We start from the raw sequence: 22,132 nt of genomic DNA on the forward strand, positions 1-22,132 counted from the left end.
GTATTTTTTTTTTCTGGATTCATTCCTGCTTTAAGAGGAAGGGTAGGGCGCCTGGGTGGCTCAGTGGGTTAAAGCCTCTGCCTTAGGCTCAGGTCAGGATCCCAGGGTCCTGGGATCAAGGCCCGCATCGGGATTTCTGCTCAGCGGGGAGCCTGCTTCCCTTCCTTTCTCTCTGCCTGCCTCTCTGCCTACTTGGGATCTGTGTCTGTCAAATAAATAAATAAAATATCTTAAAAAAAAAAAAAAAGAGGAAGGGTAAATCTGTCATTGTTACTTTACCTTTACCCTATGTGTTAGAGTAAGCTCCCCAGGTGATTCTACTGTGGTCAGTTTTTAAAATCAGTAAGTTAGTAGCTTCCATTCCCTTAACAGAAAATTTGAAGATAGCATACATTTTTTCTGAGCTAGTCTTCGTGAGATTTGGAAGCCTGTGTCCCAAAAGTGTCATGTCAGAAAAGTTCCATTCAGAGAAACTTTTCACTTAAAAAAATGCCCAACAGTACTTCGCAAAGAAACTGAGAAACCATTATTGTTTGGAAGAAAATTTCATACGCAGATGCTTAACCTAAAATATCTGAAAGAAGATACCACAAAAAACTAATTATTTGGAAATATCATCCTCTTCCAGAGACATTCCAGAAAAAGTCTATTTTTAAAATTTCTGTCTTATAGAAACCACTCATAAAAAAGCATGTTCAGTAGGAACAATAAATAACCATCAGTATGAAATCAGAGAGTCACAGAATTTTACTAGTGTGATTTTCAAAAATCATGAACCTTGTAAGCTAAATTAATAAAATGTTGCATAGATTATGCAAGCACAACTTTACCTATCAGTAAGAAAAAAAAGTAAGGTTTTCAGTATGAGTAAATTCCATTTCCATGTCGAGGTGTCTCCCCATCCCTCTAGATATCCCTCTGAAACTTACCCTTTTCCAAGTAAGATCTCGGAGCCCATGGTGGGTCCTCTTCAGCGTAAGGATCACTATACTCAACCACAGCTGCGTCCTCCTCTTCATAATCTTCTGGGGGAGGAGGTGGGGGAGGGGATTCATCAAAGACCGGTTCTTCCACAGGTGGTGGTGGAGGTGGTGTATCTGAAACTAAGAATGGACCAAGCTGATAACAAAACTACATGTTAAGCAAAGTTCAGTATTTTCTATCCAAGCCTCTATATACACGGCATGTAAATCTGGACTTGAAAATAGTGATCTTTCGCTGGGTAATGGACACTGGGGAGGGTGTGTGCTATGGTTTAGTGCTCTGAATTGTGTAAGACTGACGAATCAGACTTATACCCCTGAAACAAATTATCCATTATATGCTAATTTTAAAAATGATCTTTTCAAAAAAGAAGTGGGCAAGAGAAGGCTCCGCACCAACTATAATGTTTCAAATCTCAAAGCGTGACTTTCTCCTCCCTCTGGGTCAGGGCTGATGGGTGTTAAATAAAGCTTAACCAAAATAGTATTTATTAAATGAGTCTCCTGGAACCTGTTTATGCTAATACACAATCCTCTTTTTCAAAGAAAGAGTAAGTACAATATAGTTTGGTTTTATATTATATCCAAGGAGCAGTGGTTATCAAAAATATTAATAATTTGGACATTTACAAGCATATTTAATTTTTCATAAATTAGTTTTTTAATTTAATAAATAATAATTTAATTTAATAAATTAAATATAAATAAAATTAAATAATTTAATAAATTAATAAATTAGAATGTAAAATAGAATGTAAATGTGAATGTAAAATAGAATGCAAATTAGAATGTAAATAGTCAAATATTAGTAATCTACATTCCTTTCAATGAATTCTTTTTAATAGCATTTTACCAAATTAGTGGAATGGAAATCACAAGACTTTGGGTAACTTCGTCCATGAAGATGTTCGTGCTTGCTGTTTTTTAGAGAGAGCATTTCACCTAGTTCAGACTGATTTGTGATCCAGAATTTCCTCACGCTAAATATGCAAGAGTGACTTAAAAATCTGCTCCCACGGCTCAAGTATCAGCATATATCCAAACTCGGGCAACTCAAAGCTTTTCAAAATGGTTGGTACATAACTGGACACAGCTCAACAAAATAAACTGAGTAAACCTGCATTTATCAGCTGCTCAATTTCATTTATTTATTCTTATTCGTGAGGTACCAGTACTGTTTCTGTGAAACTCTCTGAGCAATCCTGTTTATTTTCTAGCTTTCATCTGAGCCTACTGACTCAACCAAGTGGACATGAGAAGACTGCTGGCGTCTGGTGGGAACTGGGACGTCGGTATCCTCCTCTGTCCTGTTCCAGGTTCTCCCACGCACTGCCAGTCTACTTCCCAACCTGCCTGCTTGATGCACTTCCAAACTTTACTCATTAAAAGTGATTCTTTTACTCCTAATGGGTTTTTAAAATAAAAACTACAGATATGTGATTTAGCATATATTTTATGACAAATTACATAAGGTTGGGAATCAATAATATAACCTATTTGCACTTATAAGGTAAAGAGGCTGACTTTAAACAATTACATAAAAACAAAGATCCAAAGGAACGCTGTCTTTCAAAACAATCACCTTGAAAAATTACATTATAAAATTACTCAAAGATTCTGCCATTGCTCATTTTTACTATTTCTTTTAATGCCTCAGAGTTAATGAGACTGACATAAGCTACCATTTTAATCCTCATTTTATGTGGAAACTGGCTTTCCAAGATTAAGTAGTCCTACACTAAGTAAGTGGAAAAGCAGGAATTTGAACTTCAATGCCTGTTATCTTAAAAGACACACTATTATGGGACAAGATCAGTAACTTTAAAGTCACATTTCATGATTACTCATTCAACAAACATCAACTGAGAGCCGACTATGGCTAGCCACTATGTTCAGCACTGAGACAGAGCAGTAGGCAAAAGTCATAGAGACATGGACAACAGAATTTTCACTTGTAACTACATGCAGTAAGTGCTTTAAGTCACTATGAAAAACACAGCAACAGACCAGAACTCTTACATAGGTCAGGAAAGGCTTTCTGAACCTGAAGAATAAGTAAGAGTTAATGGCCAGAGGGCAGGATGGAGTGAGGGTGGATACTTCATGTCAGATGTGAAGGGAGAAAAAAAAATACAAAGGTAAGAAAGTAGGAACCCTTCAAAGAACTGGCCAAAGTTTAGTAGAAAGAGGCATAAGGAAGCTGAAGAGGACTAAGTAGGAAGGGCCTTCCAACAGTTTGGATTCTATCCAAAGAGCAATGGGGAGCCATAGAAGGATTTTAATAATAATAGAATCATAGCTGCACTAGTATACCTGGTTCCAAGTAATTCCAGACTGTTTACAAGTATCAATCTTATTATAGACTATCTGCTAATATACCTGAAAACTAAGAAGATAATTCTAAAAGACAAGTACACATCTTTCCAAGGTGAATGTTTTGAAGAGAACATTCATTTGAATGCAGAAGTCCTGCTGTGTCCGCAAAATCAGCCACAGCTCACCTCATACACAAAGTTTTCTTATTTTTCTACATTTTGTAGGTGAGAAATACATGTGACTATGGAAAGAAAGAAAAGACTATCCCAAAAGGCAATCACACTGCTGAACATTGGAGGTGCTCCTGGTTTACCTTCCAATAAGCGGAAGTCAGACTATTTTCAGAAGCGAACAGAGATGCAAAGGCACCCGGAAGAGGCCGTGAGCCCTCAGGCAAGTGGGACAGGATTCTAACCAGTTAAAATGCAACAAAGAAATGTGTCCATGAAAAGGGGACATTTGGTTAGATACAAAAGCACAAAAAACAAATAAAAAAACAACCCCAAAACAAAACAACAACAAACCACGGACCAAAGTGTCTGCTTTGTGTCAGATGCTTCTCTAAGTGCAGGGGAAACAGCCAGCCAGCAGAACCACCGAAAATTCCCGCTCTCCTAAGAGCTCCCATTCTGGTATCAGCAGCGCCCATTGAAGAACCAGGAGTCCTAAGCAACACAGTGCAAATATTTCTGCCCCTCTGGTCAGGCCACCCCTGTTATGAGATGCATACAACTGGGCTTCATCATATTGATGGCATTAAACTTTTCATTAATGGAAACGCCTAGCTCAGATTCCATGCCCGTCATGCAACTGTGTGGATTGTGATGTGGGCTCCTTGCATAGACCTCTCCCCAGAAAAGAATTCATCTTATGGCCTATTTCACTGGTCTCTGTAACAGCAGTTCCTCACTGAGTGTGACACAGGCCTCCTGCTTCGGAGACATCAGTCTCCTGAGCTTCCTTAATGCTTTCCTAGGAGACGACTGAATGGGTCAGTAAAATTAGTTATCTGGTCCTGCATGTCTCGACCCCAGACTACAGGCCAATGGAAATTCATTGCCAATCTACGAGGCCTCCTAGGAGAGACAGACTGGCAATTTGGTCCCCTGAGATCTACCACGGCATGGCCATTTTTACACCTGGAATCACAAGACTGGAGGAAGATTCTCAAGCCCGGCCACCAGACCCTGCGACTCCGATGACAGCAAACGAGGCTACTAGCTGTCTGAGCAATGCAGAGAAAGAGACGGGCTCTCTGGGGGACTAAGTAGCATCTCCTTGGTTAGATGTGGTCTTTCTTTTCTTAGATGGGCTTTATTTTATTCTTGTCTCATCTTCACTACCACATTTTAAGTTATCTGGAAGCAAAGAACTTCATCTTAATTATTTTATCACACTAGCTGCTCACCCAGGAACTTGCCCATAATATGCAAATATGTGAACTCTCAGTGAACGAAGGACTATTCAACCAATTATATATAAATGACATTTTATGCCTATAATCTGATCTTCAGCATAAAGAAGACATAAACTTACTATTTTCTTGGACTCTGGCCACAAATCCCATTAAAGGTAACTGAGGAGTTACCTGTAGGATGGAGGGAGGAGGAGGAGCAAGAGATACTGCGAAAACAAAAAGGTGTGGAGGGTAAGGGCTAAGGGCGAGTCACATTAAAAGGAAAGGCTAATACAATAAAACAAACATATAAGGAGGGAAACCCCTAGGTACAAATATCTTAAAGGCCCTCTTTTGAGAGATAATACATTAACACAAAAAACAAAGTATTAGGGGGAGTTTAAAGAAAGTTCTAAAAATTTAACAGGAAGCATTTCTTATATACAGATCTATTCTAACATGTAATACCAAACTGATCTTGTCATATCACTAACAACATATTTTCTCAAAGAATTTCTGCAGATTATCATGAATAATTTGGTTTTCAGGATTTTAAAGGTTACGAGTTTAAATGTTCAATACCAGGAAAAAAAATTGCATCCCAACATCCTAAATTTATACTTTCCATGACTTAATTAACAGGCAAATTAATTGGTTCTTCATTCATTAATTAAATATTTACTGACTTTCTAGTAAGTGAAAAGCACTCTGCTAGGAAGCCAGTATCAAACCATTCTGAGAGTTAGGTCTGTGTCATTACAATTCCAATTCATACCAAAAAACACCAGACTCATTCAAATCACTCTCTCCTCCCAACGTCTTTCCCTCTATCGCAAACACCTGGTACAGTGCATAGCACTAGTCAGCCTGCAACAAATGTTTAACGTATGTAAATAAATAAACCTGGTACGTGCCGAACAATAGCCCAATATTAATTCTACAGTTACGCTTTTCCTTCAGAATGAGTGTAAAGCACAGTATGTACCTTCTTATGAAAATAAAACACCTTTATTAACTCAAATTACAGTTAAGACTAATACAACTGAAAAGATGAAAGAGTCACTGCCCTCAGAGGTCTCATATTCTAACCCGAGATACCAAAGAACATAACCCGAGCCCAGCAATGTTTGTAGCAATCCGCTGGGGGGCGCTGTGCTGGGAGAGTCGGCATGGGGATGGTGGGGTGGGGGTGGGTATTTGTAGGGAAGGCCACACAGAAACGCTCTCTGAGCGGGCACTAGAAGAAAAGGAGTTCAACAAGCAGAGAAGAGAAAGACAAGACGAGAACCAAGTGAGGGGCAGAGGTTGACAGGTCTAGAACAGCATGACCAGTGCAAACCTGGAAAAGTGAGTAGGTAGACAGGAACTAGGGAAGTGCCTTAGGGGGAAGAGTGCTCAGTGGTGAGAGACTGGACTTCAAAGTCACCCAGCATCAAACACCTGATTCACCATTTCCTTGTTGTTAAACACCTAGTAATCATTTCTTTGGACCTAATCCATAAATGTGATGAAAAAAAGCGGTTTGCTTTACAGAGCGGTTGCAAAGATTTAAAAAGAACAAAAACCAAAAACTAATGCACGCAGAATGCCTAACCTAGGACCTGTCACCAAAAAAAAACAACAAAAAACAATGCAGCATAAACACAGAGAAAAGAAGAAAACTTAGTATGAAAAAAGTACTACTTGGTAGCTAAGAAACATACGTGATATATAGACAAGAGTTAAGCTATTAGTTAACACTGAAGAGTACCTAGCTGTAAGGGACAGAAGAATAACCCTAGAAACAAGTACCTTTCTTAAAAGGTAACTTTTGATTAGGTTTTTCCCTAAGGTCGTACTTCTTGGTAGTAAACCCTTCGGTGCCTTGTCTCCCCCTCACAGAGGCTTGGAACAATTGCTGGTATGTTCCCAATACCCTGTGTTTCCAAACTTGGAGGAAGAAGATGACATAATAAACATAGAAGTAGCAGAGACAAAGCTGATAAAAGAGAAGGAGACAGCAACTGGTATTCTAGAAAAGTATTTACTGGGTGTATGTTCCCATCAAATAAGATGAAAATGTTCCTCTTCTGTTACCAACAGTCCCATAACAGAAAAGTAGGGAATTCCCCATTTCAGTCACTATTTCTCATCCTTTTTTTTTTTTTTTAATGACCTTCTGGTGCTCAGCTAAACCAGAATGATTAGGTGTTTAACTCAGAACAGTCTTTTTGTATGTAGATCAAGTGTATTATTATTTTTTAAGATGAGTATGTTCTATTTCTTTTCTAGTTCTGAAAGTGAAAATCTGAAACCATATGGTTTTAAGAAGTCCACCAACAACAGCCCAGGTAAAAATCAAACCCAAATCTTCCTAAAAAACATTTACTTCATAACAAAACAAGTTGGATTTTTCTCAAAGCTAGACCATGTTTAAAAAATTCAGTTCCAGGGGCACCTGGATGACTCAATGCGTTAAGCCTCTGCCTTCGGCTCAGGTCATGATCTCAGGGTCCTGGGATCAAGCCCCACATCAGGCTCTCTGCTCAGCAAGGAGCCTGCTTCCTGCTCTCTCTCTCTCTCTCTCTGCCTACTTGTGATCTTTCTCTCTCTCTGTCAAATAAATAAATAAAATCTTAAAAGAAAAAAAAAATTCAGTTCCAAATGGAGTTTACAAAGGTCACCCCAAATACTACTTTTTTCCCCCAGGGCAAAAATTTAATGTGATGATGCAAATTAATTTCGATACCACAGCATTTTCTTTCTGGACCGCATTAAGGTTTTATCTGACCAGAACTCCTGTGAACCACAACATCCTACTTTAGACTAGATTTATTTTCCTTAGAGCTGAGCTGAAAACAAAGCATTCTAGAAGACTGAAGCAGGATTTTGATGAGAAGAGTCATCTGCATTATTTGGTTCTAGTCCTAGCATCTCATGAACAGGGAAGAGAAGTAATCAGACACTTGTTTCCACTCCACTTAGTTAAGATGATTCTTCATTTGACAAGACCCTTTCCCTATAGCCACCAAAAGATATCGAAACTTAGATTCGGGAGTTTTACGTTCATAATATGTACTAACGATGTTAATGTGAAGACATGGCCTCACCAGATGACTGGAGTTTTAGAGAGGTCTTAAGTTCTACACACAGTAACAAGTAGGTATGTACATAGTAAAGGCTCTGCAAGCAAACCACACTTAGAGGATGAGTCTGTGCTGACGAAATATACAGACGTTCCGAACATGACCCTCCTGGTTATTTATGAAATCCTGTGGAGCATAATCTTTGAGGCTTATTGTTTTAAAATGTCTACTTCAAAACGTTTTGAAAAATAACTTGGAATTTTACAGCTTATGTCTACAGATTTGTAAATACTCTGAGAAAATCAGACAAAATGAACATTCTAAATGTTCTAAACGAATACTACTTCTAAAACCATTAATGGATACCACTGGGGCACCTGGGTGATGCAGTCAGTTAAGTGTCCCACTCTGGGTTTCAGCTCGTCATGATCTCAGGGTTGCACTGAGCACAGAGTCTGCTTAAGTTTCTCTCTCCTTTTCCCCCTCCCCCCCACCCAGTCCCTAAAATCAATCAATCAATTTTTTTTTTTAAGAAAAGACTACTACCTTTGGAGGTTATAGACATCTGAGAGTGCATTCAAATTTAGGTGCTTCTATTTTACATTACAGTAAAGGAAAATATTTGAGCAATTCATTTTAAGAGTGAAACTTTCCTAAACATGAACAGCAGGGAGCATTTAAAAGTGAACTTAACTCATCATACTGAGTAAGGAGGCTTCTTTGATGGAAAAGAATACGGATACCAAATAATTATCAGTTCTGTAGTTTCAGAAGGGTTAAAAGAATTGGTTCATTGTTGTTATTCCCTTCCAAGCAAAAAAAAAAAAAAAAATCACAAGATGTTATGGTAAGAAAAAGCAGCAAATTAACACAAAGTTTAAAAACACAGCTTGTGTTAATAATCAGTGTTAAGGGTCTATCTGGCTTACTTGGTCATTTGAGAATATTACACTTTTCAGTTGTTTTCTGGCTTTTTTGCTCTCCTTACAGTAAGCATTCTTAAAAAATAAAAAATAAAAAGAGTAAGGATTCTCTAACAAACCCTAAAGACTGCCTAATATAAGGATTTGAAAAATGCTTCTTGCTACTGCTCTTTATGCATACTTTGCTAAAGCCTTACCACATCTGTATTCTTCTGGAAATTTACGGTAATGCTGTAACTTAACTTTCATTTAGAGGATATATGTTATTCGCTTATCTTCTGCAATACCACCAACCCAATGTTATTTTTTCAGTTTCTTTGTAGTTGTTTTCATAACATTCAAGGTAAACCTTGACATTTTCCCTGTGTAAAACACCATACTCGTTCACAAATTCCTCTCTCATACAACTATATACAGTCACATTTCTTGGAAACAACATTTCACCTTATGAATTAGATTTTTTAGTCTTTGCTATAAGGAACTGTGAGCAATAAAATATAGGATTATCTATTACCAAAGACGTTGGTACTTAAACACCACATTATCAATTCTTTAACGTTATGGACTGAATATTTATGCATCCCTCAATTCATATGTTGGAATTCTAATGTGATGGTATTAGGAGATGGGGTCTCTAGGAGGCAATTAGGTCCTGAGGGTAGACCCCTCTAGAATGGAATTCGTGCCCTTATAAAGGAGACCTAGAAAACTCCCTTTTTTTCCACCATGGGGGGATACAAGAAGATGGAAGTCAGCTACCTAGAGGAGAACCCCAGAACTTGACCATGTTGGCACCCTGATCTGACTTTCAGCCTCCAGAACTGTGAGACATAAATTTCTGTTATTTGTAAGTCACCCGTCCTATGGCACTTTACAACAGCAGCCTGAACTAAGACATTTACCAAAGTAGGTTGAGATCTGTAAATGTACAAATACACAAGTGTGTGTGTGTGTGTGTGTGTACATATTTCTTTGCCACCAAAGCCCTTCACACTCATATTTAAGGCAGAAACTGTTAACTTACATTTAGCTCTATTTGTTTCAGTTATCCTCTTAGCTGCTGACATGATGAGTGGTAAGTCTGTGCTCCTGTTTCTTTGGTTAGATTCTTAAGAAACAATGAGAGCCAAAGAGGTTTCAGTTATTCCCTGATTGAAGTGTTCCTTTCATTAACTTGCTTCTGAAATAATCTCATTAGAAAACAACTATTGCATCCTTAGGATCATTAGAAAACAGTTACTGTACTCGGAGGACTTGGCACTAGACACTGGGTGTTCCGTATTTTAATTCCTATATTCTAACGCCTTTCAAACTCAACCAAATACAGTAACAGTGCTGCCAGATTTCCATCTCAGAAAAGCACAGTGAATGTCCTGAGCACTGTTCCCAGCATAACACTGTATAAAGACTGATAAGGTCTCTGGCTCTCATGCATTTTCTACCGCGATGTGGACATCCTCTTCCCCACCCCTCACCCCCACCAAAGAGAAGACTAGGAGATTCAGAGAGATTTTCCTTTTAAATCTGAAGGTAAGGAGGCTAGGACGAAGAAGAACACGGAACTTCGAGGCATATGACCCAAGTTCAAATCCTAACAGGACATCACTTCAGCGTCAGTTTCTCATCCTACAAAATGCAGATGAAAATGATCCCATGATTATGAGAATCAAATGAGACAATACATATAAAATCATTCTTTAAACTGCATTTATGTAGAAGTAGAATCAAGTTTCTTCTGCATGACTCCAAAGGAATAAGGTTTCACCAAAAGGTAGTAGCCACAGCAGACTGGTTCATGATGGAACGGGCTGTCCCCTAATATTAAAGATACACAGGCTTAGTGGCCTGTGGGCAAAAATACAGAAAAACACAGTAAGTTGATACACCATGTCCATAACAGAGAGTCTAATATTTGCTCTTATCCTCTCTGGGGAAGAAGCAAAAATAATGACTACATGTGGTATTAAATATGTGCCAGATTAATTTTTTATGGATGCATGATGCAACTGGAAGATGACTACAGTATCTAGATCGACCTGTCCAAGCCCTAGCCTCCCCACCACGGGTTTGGTATGAGAGCTGAGTACAACAGTGTAACTGCCGAGCACAAAACAGCTTCAAAAATATCCCTTCTCTTTCACTATACCACTTACAGACTGTTCATGAACACTCAATTTTCATTATTTGGTATTCACAGAGCAAGGGTATCAGGTTAAATAAGAAGGAAATACCATTCACCACAATATTATTCTTAAAAGCAAATAATCACCAACACAATCAAAGATTCTGCTCAGAAAAATTAAGTTCTATGCTTTACACAGAAACCATGTACTGATTTAAAAAAAAAAAACTGGATGACACAGCATTAGCAAACCTTGTAGTCATTCTTCTATTCATTCAACAAATAGTATTTAACACCTATTATGTGCTAGTAGTTTGTAATTAAAGGCTTTTCCCCTGTAACTGAAAATTTTAATTGGATATATTCTACAGAATGAAAAAGAAAATCTAACCTGGATTCTGGCTATAAAAAGGTCCTCCATTCATCTGATTCTGAAGGCTTGTCTGTGAAGTTATGGAAGGAGGGCGTCTATAGGGCAATGAGCCCCCTATTGTTGGGGGAGTATGGCGAGAGGCGGGTCTGTTCATGCTATAGAACTGAACAGGATGACCTGGAAAAGAGACAGAGCATAAATTTGTCATTAAAAGATAATTACCTCAGGCAATGAAATGCTTTTGGCACACTGCCTGAATCTTAATAAGATTATTAAAAATTACAATATTTAGTTAATTGCTATCTGTTAAACATCATGCAAGGTCAGAGTTATTGGTCAGCTAACATATCAAAGTGCAAAAGCAGGAAACTCTCTGTAAAATAAATAAATCCTTAAAAAAAAACTTAACAAGAATGACATTTGGGACGGCAAAAGAAAAAAAAATGTTTCACACAGTCTTATTCGAAATAATAATAATAAGAGCAGTAAATTTAAGGTGGCAAAGCAGTCAGTTTAAAGGAAAACAAAGTATTTCAGCAATCAAGTGACATAATTCCAAATCAAACACATCTTTATTCAATCAAAAATCTCCATCTCCAATACTAGATTATTTTGTCTTAAAATTAGAGCTTAAGAAATTTGTAATTAAGAAAAAAGCTAAGGTAAAAAAAGGGAATCAAAATATATCTTATTTGTAATACCATCTCTAAACCTATAATATTTATTAGCAATTTCACTCAGTTTTGCTGAGTACTTAAACAGCTAATGCCAACTAAAGACATTTTTTCTTTATCTACCCAATTCCCTAATGCAATCCAGTTCCTAAATTTTATCTTGACTCCACTTCCACTTAAAATCATTCAACTGAAGGCCTACTCTTACAGACAGATCAGACAGACTACTGGAGCACCCTTAAGAGACCACTCCAACCGGCAAGAAAGGAGGGGAAGAGAGAAAAGGGAAGGGGAGGGAGCAGAAGGCAGAGAGGAAGAACCAGGGGAGGAGAGGAGAGATAAAGGGAAGAGGAAAGAGGAGGAGAAAGTGCAGGGAGGAAGAAAGGGAGGGGGAAAGGAGAAAAGAAAGAAAAACACTTCTGGCAATTTTTTATCTTATCTATGACAGTAAAAAGGGTTTACATAAGCAAAATTGGTCTTCAGGAACTCTGTAACTTTATCCAACTTGGATTCATGTGAATTCATATAAAGAATATTATAAAAGTACTGAAGATCTTCTATATCATTTAATTTTGCATATGATAGCATCAAAACCTAAAAATCAATAAAAAATCTGGAGTATTCAAGCTTTTACATAATCTACTGTCAAGTCTCTGCAACAATGATAAAAAATGTAAAAATATATAAATGATTGTTTAAAAGGTACATTTTGTCATTTGAATCACCAGATAGAATACATTATTGGCATTTTCGTAATCAATCTGTAACAAACTAATACAAACCTACTATCTTTAAGTTAAAAACATCTGATAATTAAACCATTATGAGTTTTATATAGTTAGATCCAGTCTAAAATCTCACATAAGTCCTCAGTAATTCAAAGACAAACATTAAAGACTCTCTATTCATTCCATTAATAAGGCATTTACTCTGCTTTGGGTTAAAAAAGCAAACAAAACTATAGTTTAATTAACACAGACCTAACTATCCCACTAATGTTCTCTCTCGCTCTCTCCCTCTCAAATAAATAAATAAATAAAATCTTTTTAAAAAAATTATTTAAAAAGTTCTAGGGAAAAAAAACAAAAAAAAAAAAAACAGAACAAAATATTTGACCTTGTGTAAGGTAACAAGTTTGAAGGTATGACACTGAAAGCACAATCCATAAAAGAAATAGACTCAATCAAAATGAAGAACTCCCCTTCTAAAAGATATCATTAAGAGAATAAAAAGGTAAGTCACAAATGGAAGAAAATATTTCCAAATCGTATAACCAATAAGGACTTACATTCAGAAATAAAGAATTTGGTAAAACAATCCAATTCAAAAGGTATGTGGAGGGGAACAAAACAAAGAGACATTTCATCAAAGAAGATAAACAGATGGCAAAGAAGCACACGAAAAGAGGTTCTACTTCATTAGTCATTAGGGAAATGGAAAAATCAAAGAAACTATTATATACCTATTAGAATGGCTAAAGTTAAAAAAAAAAAAAAAGGCAAACTGACAACAGCAAGTGCTAACAAGCGCGCAGAGCAACAGAGACCCACCCGCTGCGGTGGGGTAAGGCTGCTCAGCCCCTTGGGGACCCAGCCCACAGCCTCTCCTAAAATCACTCACTCACTACACAAGCCAGCAAGCCTACTCCCTGGGTGTTTACCCAAACGAACTGAAAACCTACACTCACACAAAGTCTGCGTGTGTACGCTACGTCAATTTTATTCATAATAACCCAAAATGGAAATGATCCCAATGTCCCTCCGCGGGGAAGGGCTCAACGAGCTGTGGCGCCCCCACATGACAGAACACCAGCCGGTAATAAAAGGGAGCAAAACAAGGAACCGTCAAACCACCTGAATGAATCTCAAATGCGCCAGCGCCAAAAAGCCAGACCCGAAAGACCATTTGCTTCTGTTTATGTGATATTCTTACAAAGGCAAAACTTTAGAGACAAAAAACAAAACCAAAAAAGCCACATCAAAGGGCCGCCAGGGGTAGGAGGGAGCAGGAGGAACGGACTACAAAGAACAGAGGAGATCGGCAGGTGGTGGGACTATTCTACAGCTTTTTTTTTTTAAGTCTATATGATCTTAGAGTATTTAATACATTATGCATCTCCTGTTTAGATTGTCTAGATTTTCCTCAAGCTAGGTGGGCTGCAGTTGTATCACTGTATACGTTTGTCACAAACATACACGTGAAAAAGGGTGACTTTTACTGTATGTAAATCATACCTTAAGAAGAAAAGAAAAAAGTACTTGGTAAGTTGAAGACTGTATAAAAGAGATTATACTGATATAAATTATTAAGGCGTTTATACCTTTCTTTTTGTTAAGAAAAACTATACTTACCCACTCATATAACAAATGTTTATTCAGTGCAGACTACAAAGCAGTACCTATTAAATTATGATTTTATTACTCAAATGTTGACTCCTGGGTGGAAGTGATTTGTTCCTTCTGGGCCTACAACCAACTTCAAGCTGTAATTTTTACTCCACTGGTGCCGGAGCATAACAGAATTCCCATATTTAACTAGACAGTCTGGCCTAACAGAGATGTGCGTAGATCAAAGACTAGCCCACGCTTACATTTACATGGAGAGCTTTTCTTTAAAAGTTCTATTATAGAAGCTATCCCATGAAACACCATCCAAAATCCATTTTAGCCAGAACTGTCTTTTAACACATTTAAACATCTGGTTATAGCAGCAGAGCTAAATATATATTCTATGAAGTATTTAACAAGCTAAGATGATGTGTGGCCAAACACATACATTTTTATAATAGATGAAGAATTTGTTTGCTAATCAGCATCACTATTAACTGTGCAAATATATTTTGTAGCAAATGAACCTTTTTCCCCTTCCCCATCAAGACAGATTTTAGGGGGCACCTGGGCGGCTCAGTCATTAAGCATCTGCCTTCAGCTCAGGTCATGATCCCAGGGTCCTAGGATTGAGCCCCTCATCAGGCTCCCTGCTCGGTGGGAAGCCTGCTTCTTCCTCTCCCACTCCCCCTGCTTGTGTTCCCTTTCTCCCTCTCTGTCAAATAAATAAATAAAATCTTTACCAAAAAAAAAAAAAAAAAAATTTAGGTTGCAGTTTTAAAACACTAAAACACCATTCAACCTTAAGTAACACTTACATAAACCTGAAATTCTTAAAAAGTCCATTGTCTATGTGTTTCCAGTGCTGTCTGACAGACTTACAGAAACTTCCCAACTGTTACATCAAACGTTTCCTATAAAATTGTATCTTAGAATTATTTCCATAGACTTTTCTCTAGTTAAAGACTTAATCTGTAACAGTACTTCTCACAACTTCTCAAAACTGTATAGAAGATCACTCCGTACTAAATTCACAAATCTCCAGAAAATGAAATTCAAGCAATTGAAAAAATGTGTATTTGTGTTACTCTACACATGAAAAATGTATGTGAACTTTACCCTGATTTCCTCAGGAAATTCTACTCTTTGGTCACATGCCATTTTCTAGTCAGTCCATTAATCTTCAGAGCTTACACACACAAACACACACACAGCACAAACAAAAGTCATAAAGCCGGAGTTCCAGGAAGAAGAGCCGGATGCCTGGATGTGCCTGCCCAGGAACAAGCCATACTCACCTGTCGGGGGAGTGGAAGAAACAACAGGGGGAGTTGGAGAAGTGAAGCCATCAGCAAGGGTCTGGGCCCCCCCAGCAGCAGCCTCTGGGGCGGTGGAGGAAGGGACAGTAGCAGGAACAAGAGGGGCAGGGGCGGATGCAGAAGTAGCAGGAAGGGGAGGAGGACCAGCAGAGCCAGCAGGGGCTGAGGGAAAGAGGAGTGAGAGGCAGAATTAATGAGGCAGACCCAGTAGGCAGGATTAGAAAAGGCATTAGAGAACCTAATGTTAAATATTCAGTGCTTAACACTAACCCAAGAATAGAAGGGAATGGTTAAAAAAAAAAAGAATGAAGCTTATATTAAAGGATTATTAGGTTTGCAGCAGATAATTCAAAATGCTCAGGGTAATGTACAGATTTTTTAATTCATTAAAAACAGCATTCTATTTTACCTGAAAGCTACTACTCTGGAAGAAAGATGTTCCCTTTATAATTTTTAGCATAGTATTTTGTAAATAGTATATAAAACTAAACATAATACATTAGGAAACAGTATTCCATTTTGACATATTCCAGACAAAAACATCTTATTAGGTTAAAAAAATTTTTTAGAAAAACATAAATCTTTTCATCCTTTTTAAAAAGATATTGTCTATTTGGTATCAGGGTGAGTAAGTTAAATACAAAAAAATTCTATCTCTAGGTCTTCTTTGTCATGCTTTTAAAACTAAAGTTTAGCTCTGATGTCTTCACATTAAACAAGGACATTTTTATGTTTCAGGGAAAAAAAGAAGGGGTAGCATTTCAAAGAGTATTAAGTTCCAAAAGTGCAGTAAATTTAACTCCCAAAACTTCTTCTGTATTTGTCCACTCCGTTGTTACCAACGTGATTCACACACTATGTCCAAGCACGTGCAACGTCGTAACACCAGCTGGCATCAAACATAGAAGGTACCAGGTACCCAGGGGTACATGAAACCTCAAAGCACCAACTGAGCCACTGCACCAAAGACACAAAGCCAAATAACAGAGAAGTCTGCAAGCATAAACTCAGAAATCGCTTCGTTAAAAATAACAAATGCTTAAAGCTTTCCCAACATTAATGGAGTCCTAAAGGGGAAAAAAATCCAGATTCTGAAGAAAACCCACTGTAATTAAACCAGAAGTAATTCAAAAAAGACAAAGATGAGGCACCATTCATGTGTTACCTGGAAAGACACTGGGAGGAGAGGGAGTGGGAACAGCGATGGGAACCCCCACGCTCCCGCTGCCGCTGTTCTCCCGACTGCTGCTCCGACTGCTCGGGTGGCTTCCTCCACTACTCCCACTGCTGCTGAAGAAAGGAGATCCACCGAACATGAGCATTTATATACACTAAGATGCCACCAGCATGTCCCAAAATTTTCTGAGATGAACACAGCTAAATAGAGATGATTCAAAAAACCCTCCACTTTGTGTATTAATTCGAGCAAAACAGGAAAAACACGGAGTTCAAGAAACTTGTTCTGACCACCTTTTAATAAGCATCTATGACAGAAACGGAAATTGAGAAAGAAGGAAGGCTTCTGTAGAAATATAAGAGGTAAGTGATAGGGCTCAACACATGAAAACCGTATTAGTTTTACTCTCCGAAGAAAATTGTTTATAATAAAAACACAGCTTTCCTGAACAGGTTGATTCTGTTTGTAATGACATCTTGTTGTACCATCCTGTATTACTGTTTTGTTATGTATAGTTTTTCATCTGTAAAGTTCCACCAAAAAACAACTTGTAATTTCCCACGTCTGGTCCAAAACTTTTTTTCAGGCCAAATGTAACTATTAATTTTGTAGAGAAGTTTTTATTTTAAGATGTCTGGTTTTTTTCTGGTTTTTGTTGTTGTTGTTTTGTTTTGGTTTTTTGTTTGTTTGTTTGTTTGTTTTTTCCATTTCCTGACCTCAAAGCTGCATCAGAACATGAGGAGAGAGAGGTGGATTCAGATGAGGTTTGGGGCAGTAGAGTGAGGAAAAGAACTTAGTGCTTGGAAAATGAGAGAGATTTAACTGAAGTAATCTAAACAAATTATGGTACTATGACCATCACATTTGCACTGAGGTAGAGAAAATACCTGTAAGTTCGATTTCTTTGATTCACAGAAGCTGTCCTCACAGGGCTCTGCTGCGAGGGAGCCATATTACGGGTTGGGCTAGGTACGTAATCATTTGGTACCACTGGAGGACGCACTGGCTCCAGTGTGCGATAGGGGGAGTGCCGCCTACAAAAAGAAGAGCGTATGTATCGTGTGATTAGCAAATTTCGGCACAATAAATTCAGAATTGCCAGTAGTGAAATACAATCTGTATTCAGAGACAGGAAAATGTTTTAACATAACCCCGCTACCGATTTCAGTCTCGAGTATCACTTCTCTGCCATGAGGGTTCTGATGACCATGGCTGTTCTTCAGTCCCAAACCTCATTTCCCTGAACTGATGCAATTTTGTTTGCTCATTCTCAGAGCAAAGAATGATTCTCCCAAGTAAGTCAGTGCTTCCCAAACTCTCTTCTCCCTTTTTTTGGGGGGGGAGGGGAGGAAGAGTTCAAATTATTTTAGTACCAGGTCAAAGTTTCCCAACTGCACTGCATGAATGCACTAATTATCTTCCTCACCCCTCTCTCCCTAACCAAAGAAACTCAAAGATCGGATAAATCAATCCATAACTGGGCTCCACAACCCCCACACTGAAGATCAGTAACAACTATAACAAGTTACTTCCCTTTCTATATAGTAAATACACAGAAACTGAACTATGTCCATACACAGAAATACACCAAGTTAATCTCCTCTCCTTCCGTTCTCACCTCACCTCCTCCTATTTTCACCTTGCTCTCTGTTACCTCTTATCTTCCTCAGAGGTCAACATTTTAAAAGGAGAGAAAAAGAAAAGACCATCTAAGTCTTTCTACCTTATTTAGACTGTAAAGCCCCAAAAGGCCTGGATTTTATTAAAACATTCCCTTCTTCTTCTCAAAATTTCCTTTAAAAGGAAGAGAATGAGGAAAGTAAGCAAAGCAGTCTGATCGGAAATAGGATGCACCATGGCACATTAGTGATTGCTAAGTTAGTTCCCATCCCTAAGTTTCTGAATTCTTTATGACAATGAAGAATACTCAACTGACATGAAACAGCATTTTGCAGATAAGATTCTGGTTTCTAAAAGAATCAAAACTGGAATTTCAAGATGTGAAAATTAAAAAGCTTTCTTTTCCTGAAATGATGTCGCTCACTCATAAAATTCTCAATAATTCACTCCCCGCAAAGTCCCAGGGTTCCTTTAAATACAGCTCTCCTGGGCTACTCAAGTTATGGTTCATTGATTTTGATTCATTATGGTTCACTGATCACTTTGCACTCACCCTGTTGACTCCAGCCTGTTCACTCCTCAAAATCTTGCATAATTACATGTATACATTAATAATTAAATATAAGTAAAGGGCAATAAATGAGATACTGGGTCCAAGGAAGAAAAAAGGAATGTCAGGAACTTGGATTTAAAATACTAAAAAGTTTAGCATCTCTGAAATTATAATTAAAAAAAAAAAAAAAAAAAAAACCTAAGACAGGAAACTGATTATTTCCAAACAACTGATTTCTAGACAATTTCCCCAGACAATAAAAATGTTCTGTTTCAATGGAAGAAAAAACCTTTGCTGACTGAGAACAATACAGTGAAGGCAATGATAAAAAACAAAGTAAAAAATTAGGGGCAAAAGAACAAAATATGATGGCTAGGCAAAGACTATGCAAAAAAGCCAGGCTGTGACTATCAACTGGCTTGTGGTGTTCAGCAACTCTGGTCTCCAAGATCCTGCAGAACCCTTGCCAATACACAAGGGAAACAAATTCTGGCATATGAATAAATCTTCAAAATTTGAGAGCAACACGAAGTTTTATTTTACTAGAGATGACAGTGGGTTACCCTGCGAACAATCTTGACTTAAAACCTAACAAAATCTGAAAAAGAAAAAAAAAACAAAAAACACCTAACAAAAGCTATTAGGCACTACAAATGATAAAAATGTAGACGTTCCATAGGAAAATAAATACTTCCTCTTCATCTCTCTACTCTTGCCTCTTCACAATTATACCCTATCATCTCAACATTCTACCCTGAAGTTTAAATCTTATTTGATCTACTGATTTTCTCTCTAATCTAAGCAGAATTTGTTTTGCTGATCCCAAATAAAATGATCTTATTTCTAGCTGGAATTCATTTTTATTCTTTTATTTCCCACTGTCCTAACTGTAACTCCTCTTCGAGAATTATCCTCCTTTACATTTTAACTCATCTTTGTACTGTCCTGACCCATGGTGCTTAATTAGGTTTTCTGTCATTTTCTTTCTCTTTTTTTTTTTTTTTTTGGTGAGGGGGCCAAAAACAACATCTCCAATTAAAAAAATTTTAAGAATATATCATAAAGCCAATGGTTGTCAAAGCATTTTGTCTTTGTCTTATACATTTTTTAAAAATCCAATTTGTGGTACAATGACGCTGAAAAGTTGATAGAGGACAAGTATTACCCCCTTTTACAGATGAAAAAACTGAATTGCAAAGAGGCGGACTATGCAAGACAGAAGAGCAGGAGCAGAGCTGGACCAGTCTTAGTCATCCGGCTTCTGGGATATATTATGTCCATCTGATCACAAATCTCCATGATAAAATTTTTTTAAGATTGATTTATTTAAGTAATCGCTATACCCATTGTGGGGCTGGAAATCCCAACCCTGAGACCAAGAGCTGCATGCTCTTCTGCTGGAGCCAGCCAGGCACGCCAGTAAATCAAATTTTTATACTATGATGCTACAGAAGAAAAATGCTAGAAGCTTTTACATTAATTGGCCATTTCTGCCCGAAGTTAAATCCAGAGCTCACTTCTGCTGGACTGAATTAAGCTTGATATTCTCATATCAACACAAGATATACGGAATTTTGTAAATCCACATGGTGCTTTTCACAAGAACAGTCTATTCTTTTGTCAAATGAATATGAAACAACTCTAAAATGTTTCAGAAATTAGAGTGCAATTTATAATAAACCATGAACTTGGGCTAGGATTTTACCTCAAATTCAAAATTCAGTAGAAAAATAACTTTTAAACAAAATATTTTTAAAGTATAAACATGCTTCCCAGAAAAAGGGAAAGTTACACACAAAAAAGTTAATGTTAGGAAGAAAATGTTCTTGTTTCAAATATTAAAAAATAGTTTAAATATAGGTAGTGTTTGGTTTTCAACAACACTACATGAAATGGTTTTCAATTATTATTTAGTTACATACTTACCCAAGTGTCCCCTTCCCTGACATGGGGGGACTGGGGGGTTTCTGAGTTGGAGGTGTCGTACGCGGCAGCCCACCCATCTTCATATTCTGGGTACTCACCTAAAAAAATTTTGAGGAACAATCAAAACTTGTACGTAGTGAAACAAAGTGTCACTTGTGGGAAATAACGTTATGCTATTTAACAAAGGAGGGTAAGGTTTAAAGAGGAAAAAAAAATTAGAGGCCATGCATTTCATATGCAATTACTACTCTACTATTATTCTACAGTTGTACTCAAAGGACTCTTCCTAACTTGAGATTTTCAAATGATTGTAAACTTATATGCAAAGACTGTATTTGCCATTAGGCCATCACACCAACAGATCACTGGTTAGATTACTCGATACTATATTTAATTGAAATTCAATAGGATAACTATAAGAACTTTAGTTCTAATAAAGAGAAACTCAAAAACGATGGCTTTAAATAACTCTTTTTAGATAGCAAGTATATTATTAAAAAAATACAGGTTTCCCAATAAAATATGCACTACAGTTTTGATCCCTTGTAACTAGAGAATATAAAATAATTAAAAGGTATGATATGCTGAAAAAATTTTCAGTTTTTAAAATAGTGGATCAGCCTTACAATTCAGATTTCTTTAATTGGTTCTCTTATGAAGGAATCACCCACCTGAAAACTGCCCGAAGTTAAGGCACACTCCTAAACCTCTGAACTAGAAAGTCAGGGCTGATGTATCCCATTCAATTATAAGCAATACAGGGGTCACAGACAATGCCCTAGTTCCACTGGGAATTAGACCCACTCAGATGCAAAATAAAGATTCTGGGAAAGATGTAACAGAGTCCTAAGTCAGAGCTGGGCCATGACTCCTCACTATTCTATATCTAACTGAAAATGCAAGGGTAGGAGACTAGTGTCATCTGGGAACAACTGATGCCACCGAAGAAGTAGATCAGCACTTACACCCAAAGCTCTAGAAATGTGCACGTCTTAAAGCGGTAATAGAAGTCATTCACAAATACAGTCTCAAACTGTTTGAAATTACCAGTGGGTCAGAGTAAGTGTTCAACAAATAGATTCATACCTGACCTTATTTCAAGCCCCTAATATTCTGGATTGCCAAATACTTAAAAAAAATTTTTTTTCTAATAAGAATATGTCTAGGGTGCCTGGGTGGCTCAGTGGGTTAGGCCTCTGTCTACAGCTCAGGTCATGATCTCAGGGTCCTGGGATCGAGTCCCGCATCGGGCTCTCTGCTCAGCAGGGAGCCTGCTTCCTCCTCTCTTTCTCTCTCTCTCTGCCTGCCTCTCTGCCTACTTGTGATCTCTCTCTGTCAAATAAATAAATAAAATCTTT

At 37.6% G+C, this 22,132-nt stretch overlaps 1 protein-coding gene across 35 annotated transcripts in view; it reads right to left on the bottom strand.

The window, feature by feature from the left end:
* Positions 1–22,132, bottom strand: part of ABI2 (abl interactor 2) — a 110,854-nt gene that overhangs the window by 6,292 nt on the left and 82,430 nt on the right. For 4 of the 35 annotated variants that reach the window (XM_032860035.1, XM_032860034.1, XM_032860021.1 and 1 more), the window contains 5 exons: positions 20,775–20,872; positions 16,664–16,788; positions 15,478–15,660; positions 11,197–11,355; positions 930–1,103 (listed from right to left, as the gene is read on the bottom strand). In XM_032860035.1, coding sequence (XP_032715926.1) covers positions 930–1,103; positions 11,197–11,355; positions 15,478–15,660; positions 16,664–16,788; positions 20,775–20,872 — 739 coding nt within the window. Of the gene's footprint in view, positions 1–929; positions 1,104–4,835; positions 4,923–11,196; positions 11,356–15,477; positions 15,661–16,663; positions 16,789–17,562; positions 17,710–20,774; positions 20,873–22,132 lie in introns of all 35 variants that reach the window. The other 31 variants (XM_032860002.1, XM_032860012.1, XM_032860004.1 and 28 more) reach the window with 15 other exon arrangements.

The sequence above is a fragment of the Lontra canadensis genome, unplaced genomic scaffold, assembly GCF_010015895.1.
Source record: "Lontra canadensis isolate GAN:19392208 unplaced genomic scaffold, GSC_riverotter_1.0 scaffold18, whole genome shotgun sequence".
NCBI lineage: Eukaryota > Metazoa > Chordata > Mammalia > Carnivora > Mustelidae > Lontra > Lontra canadensis.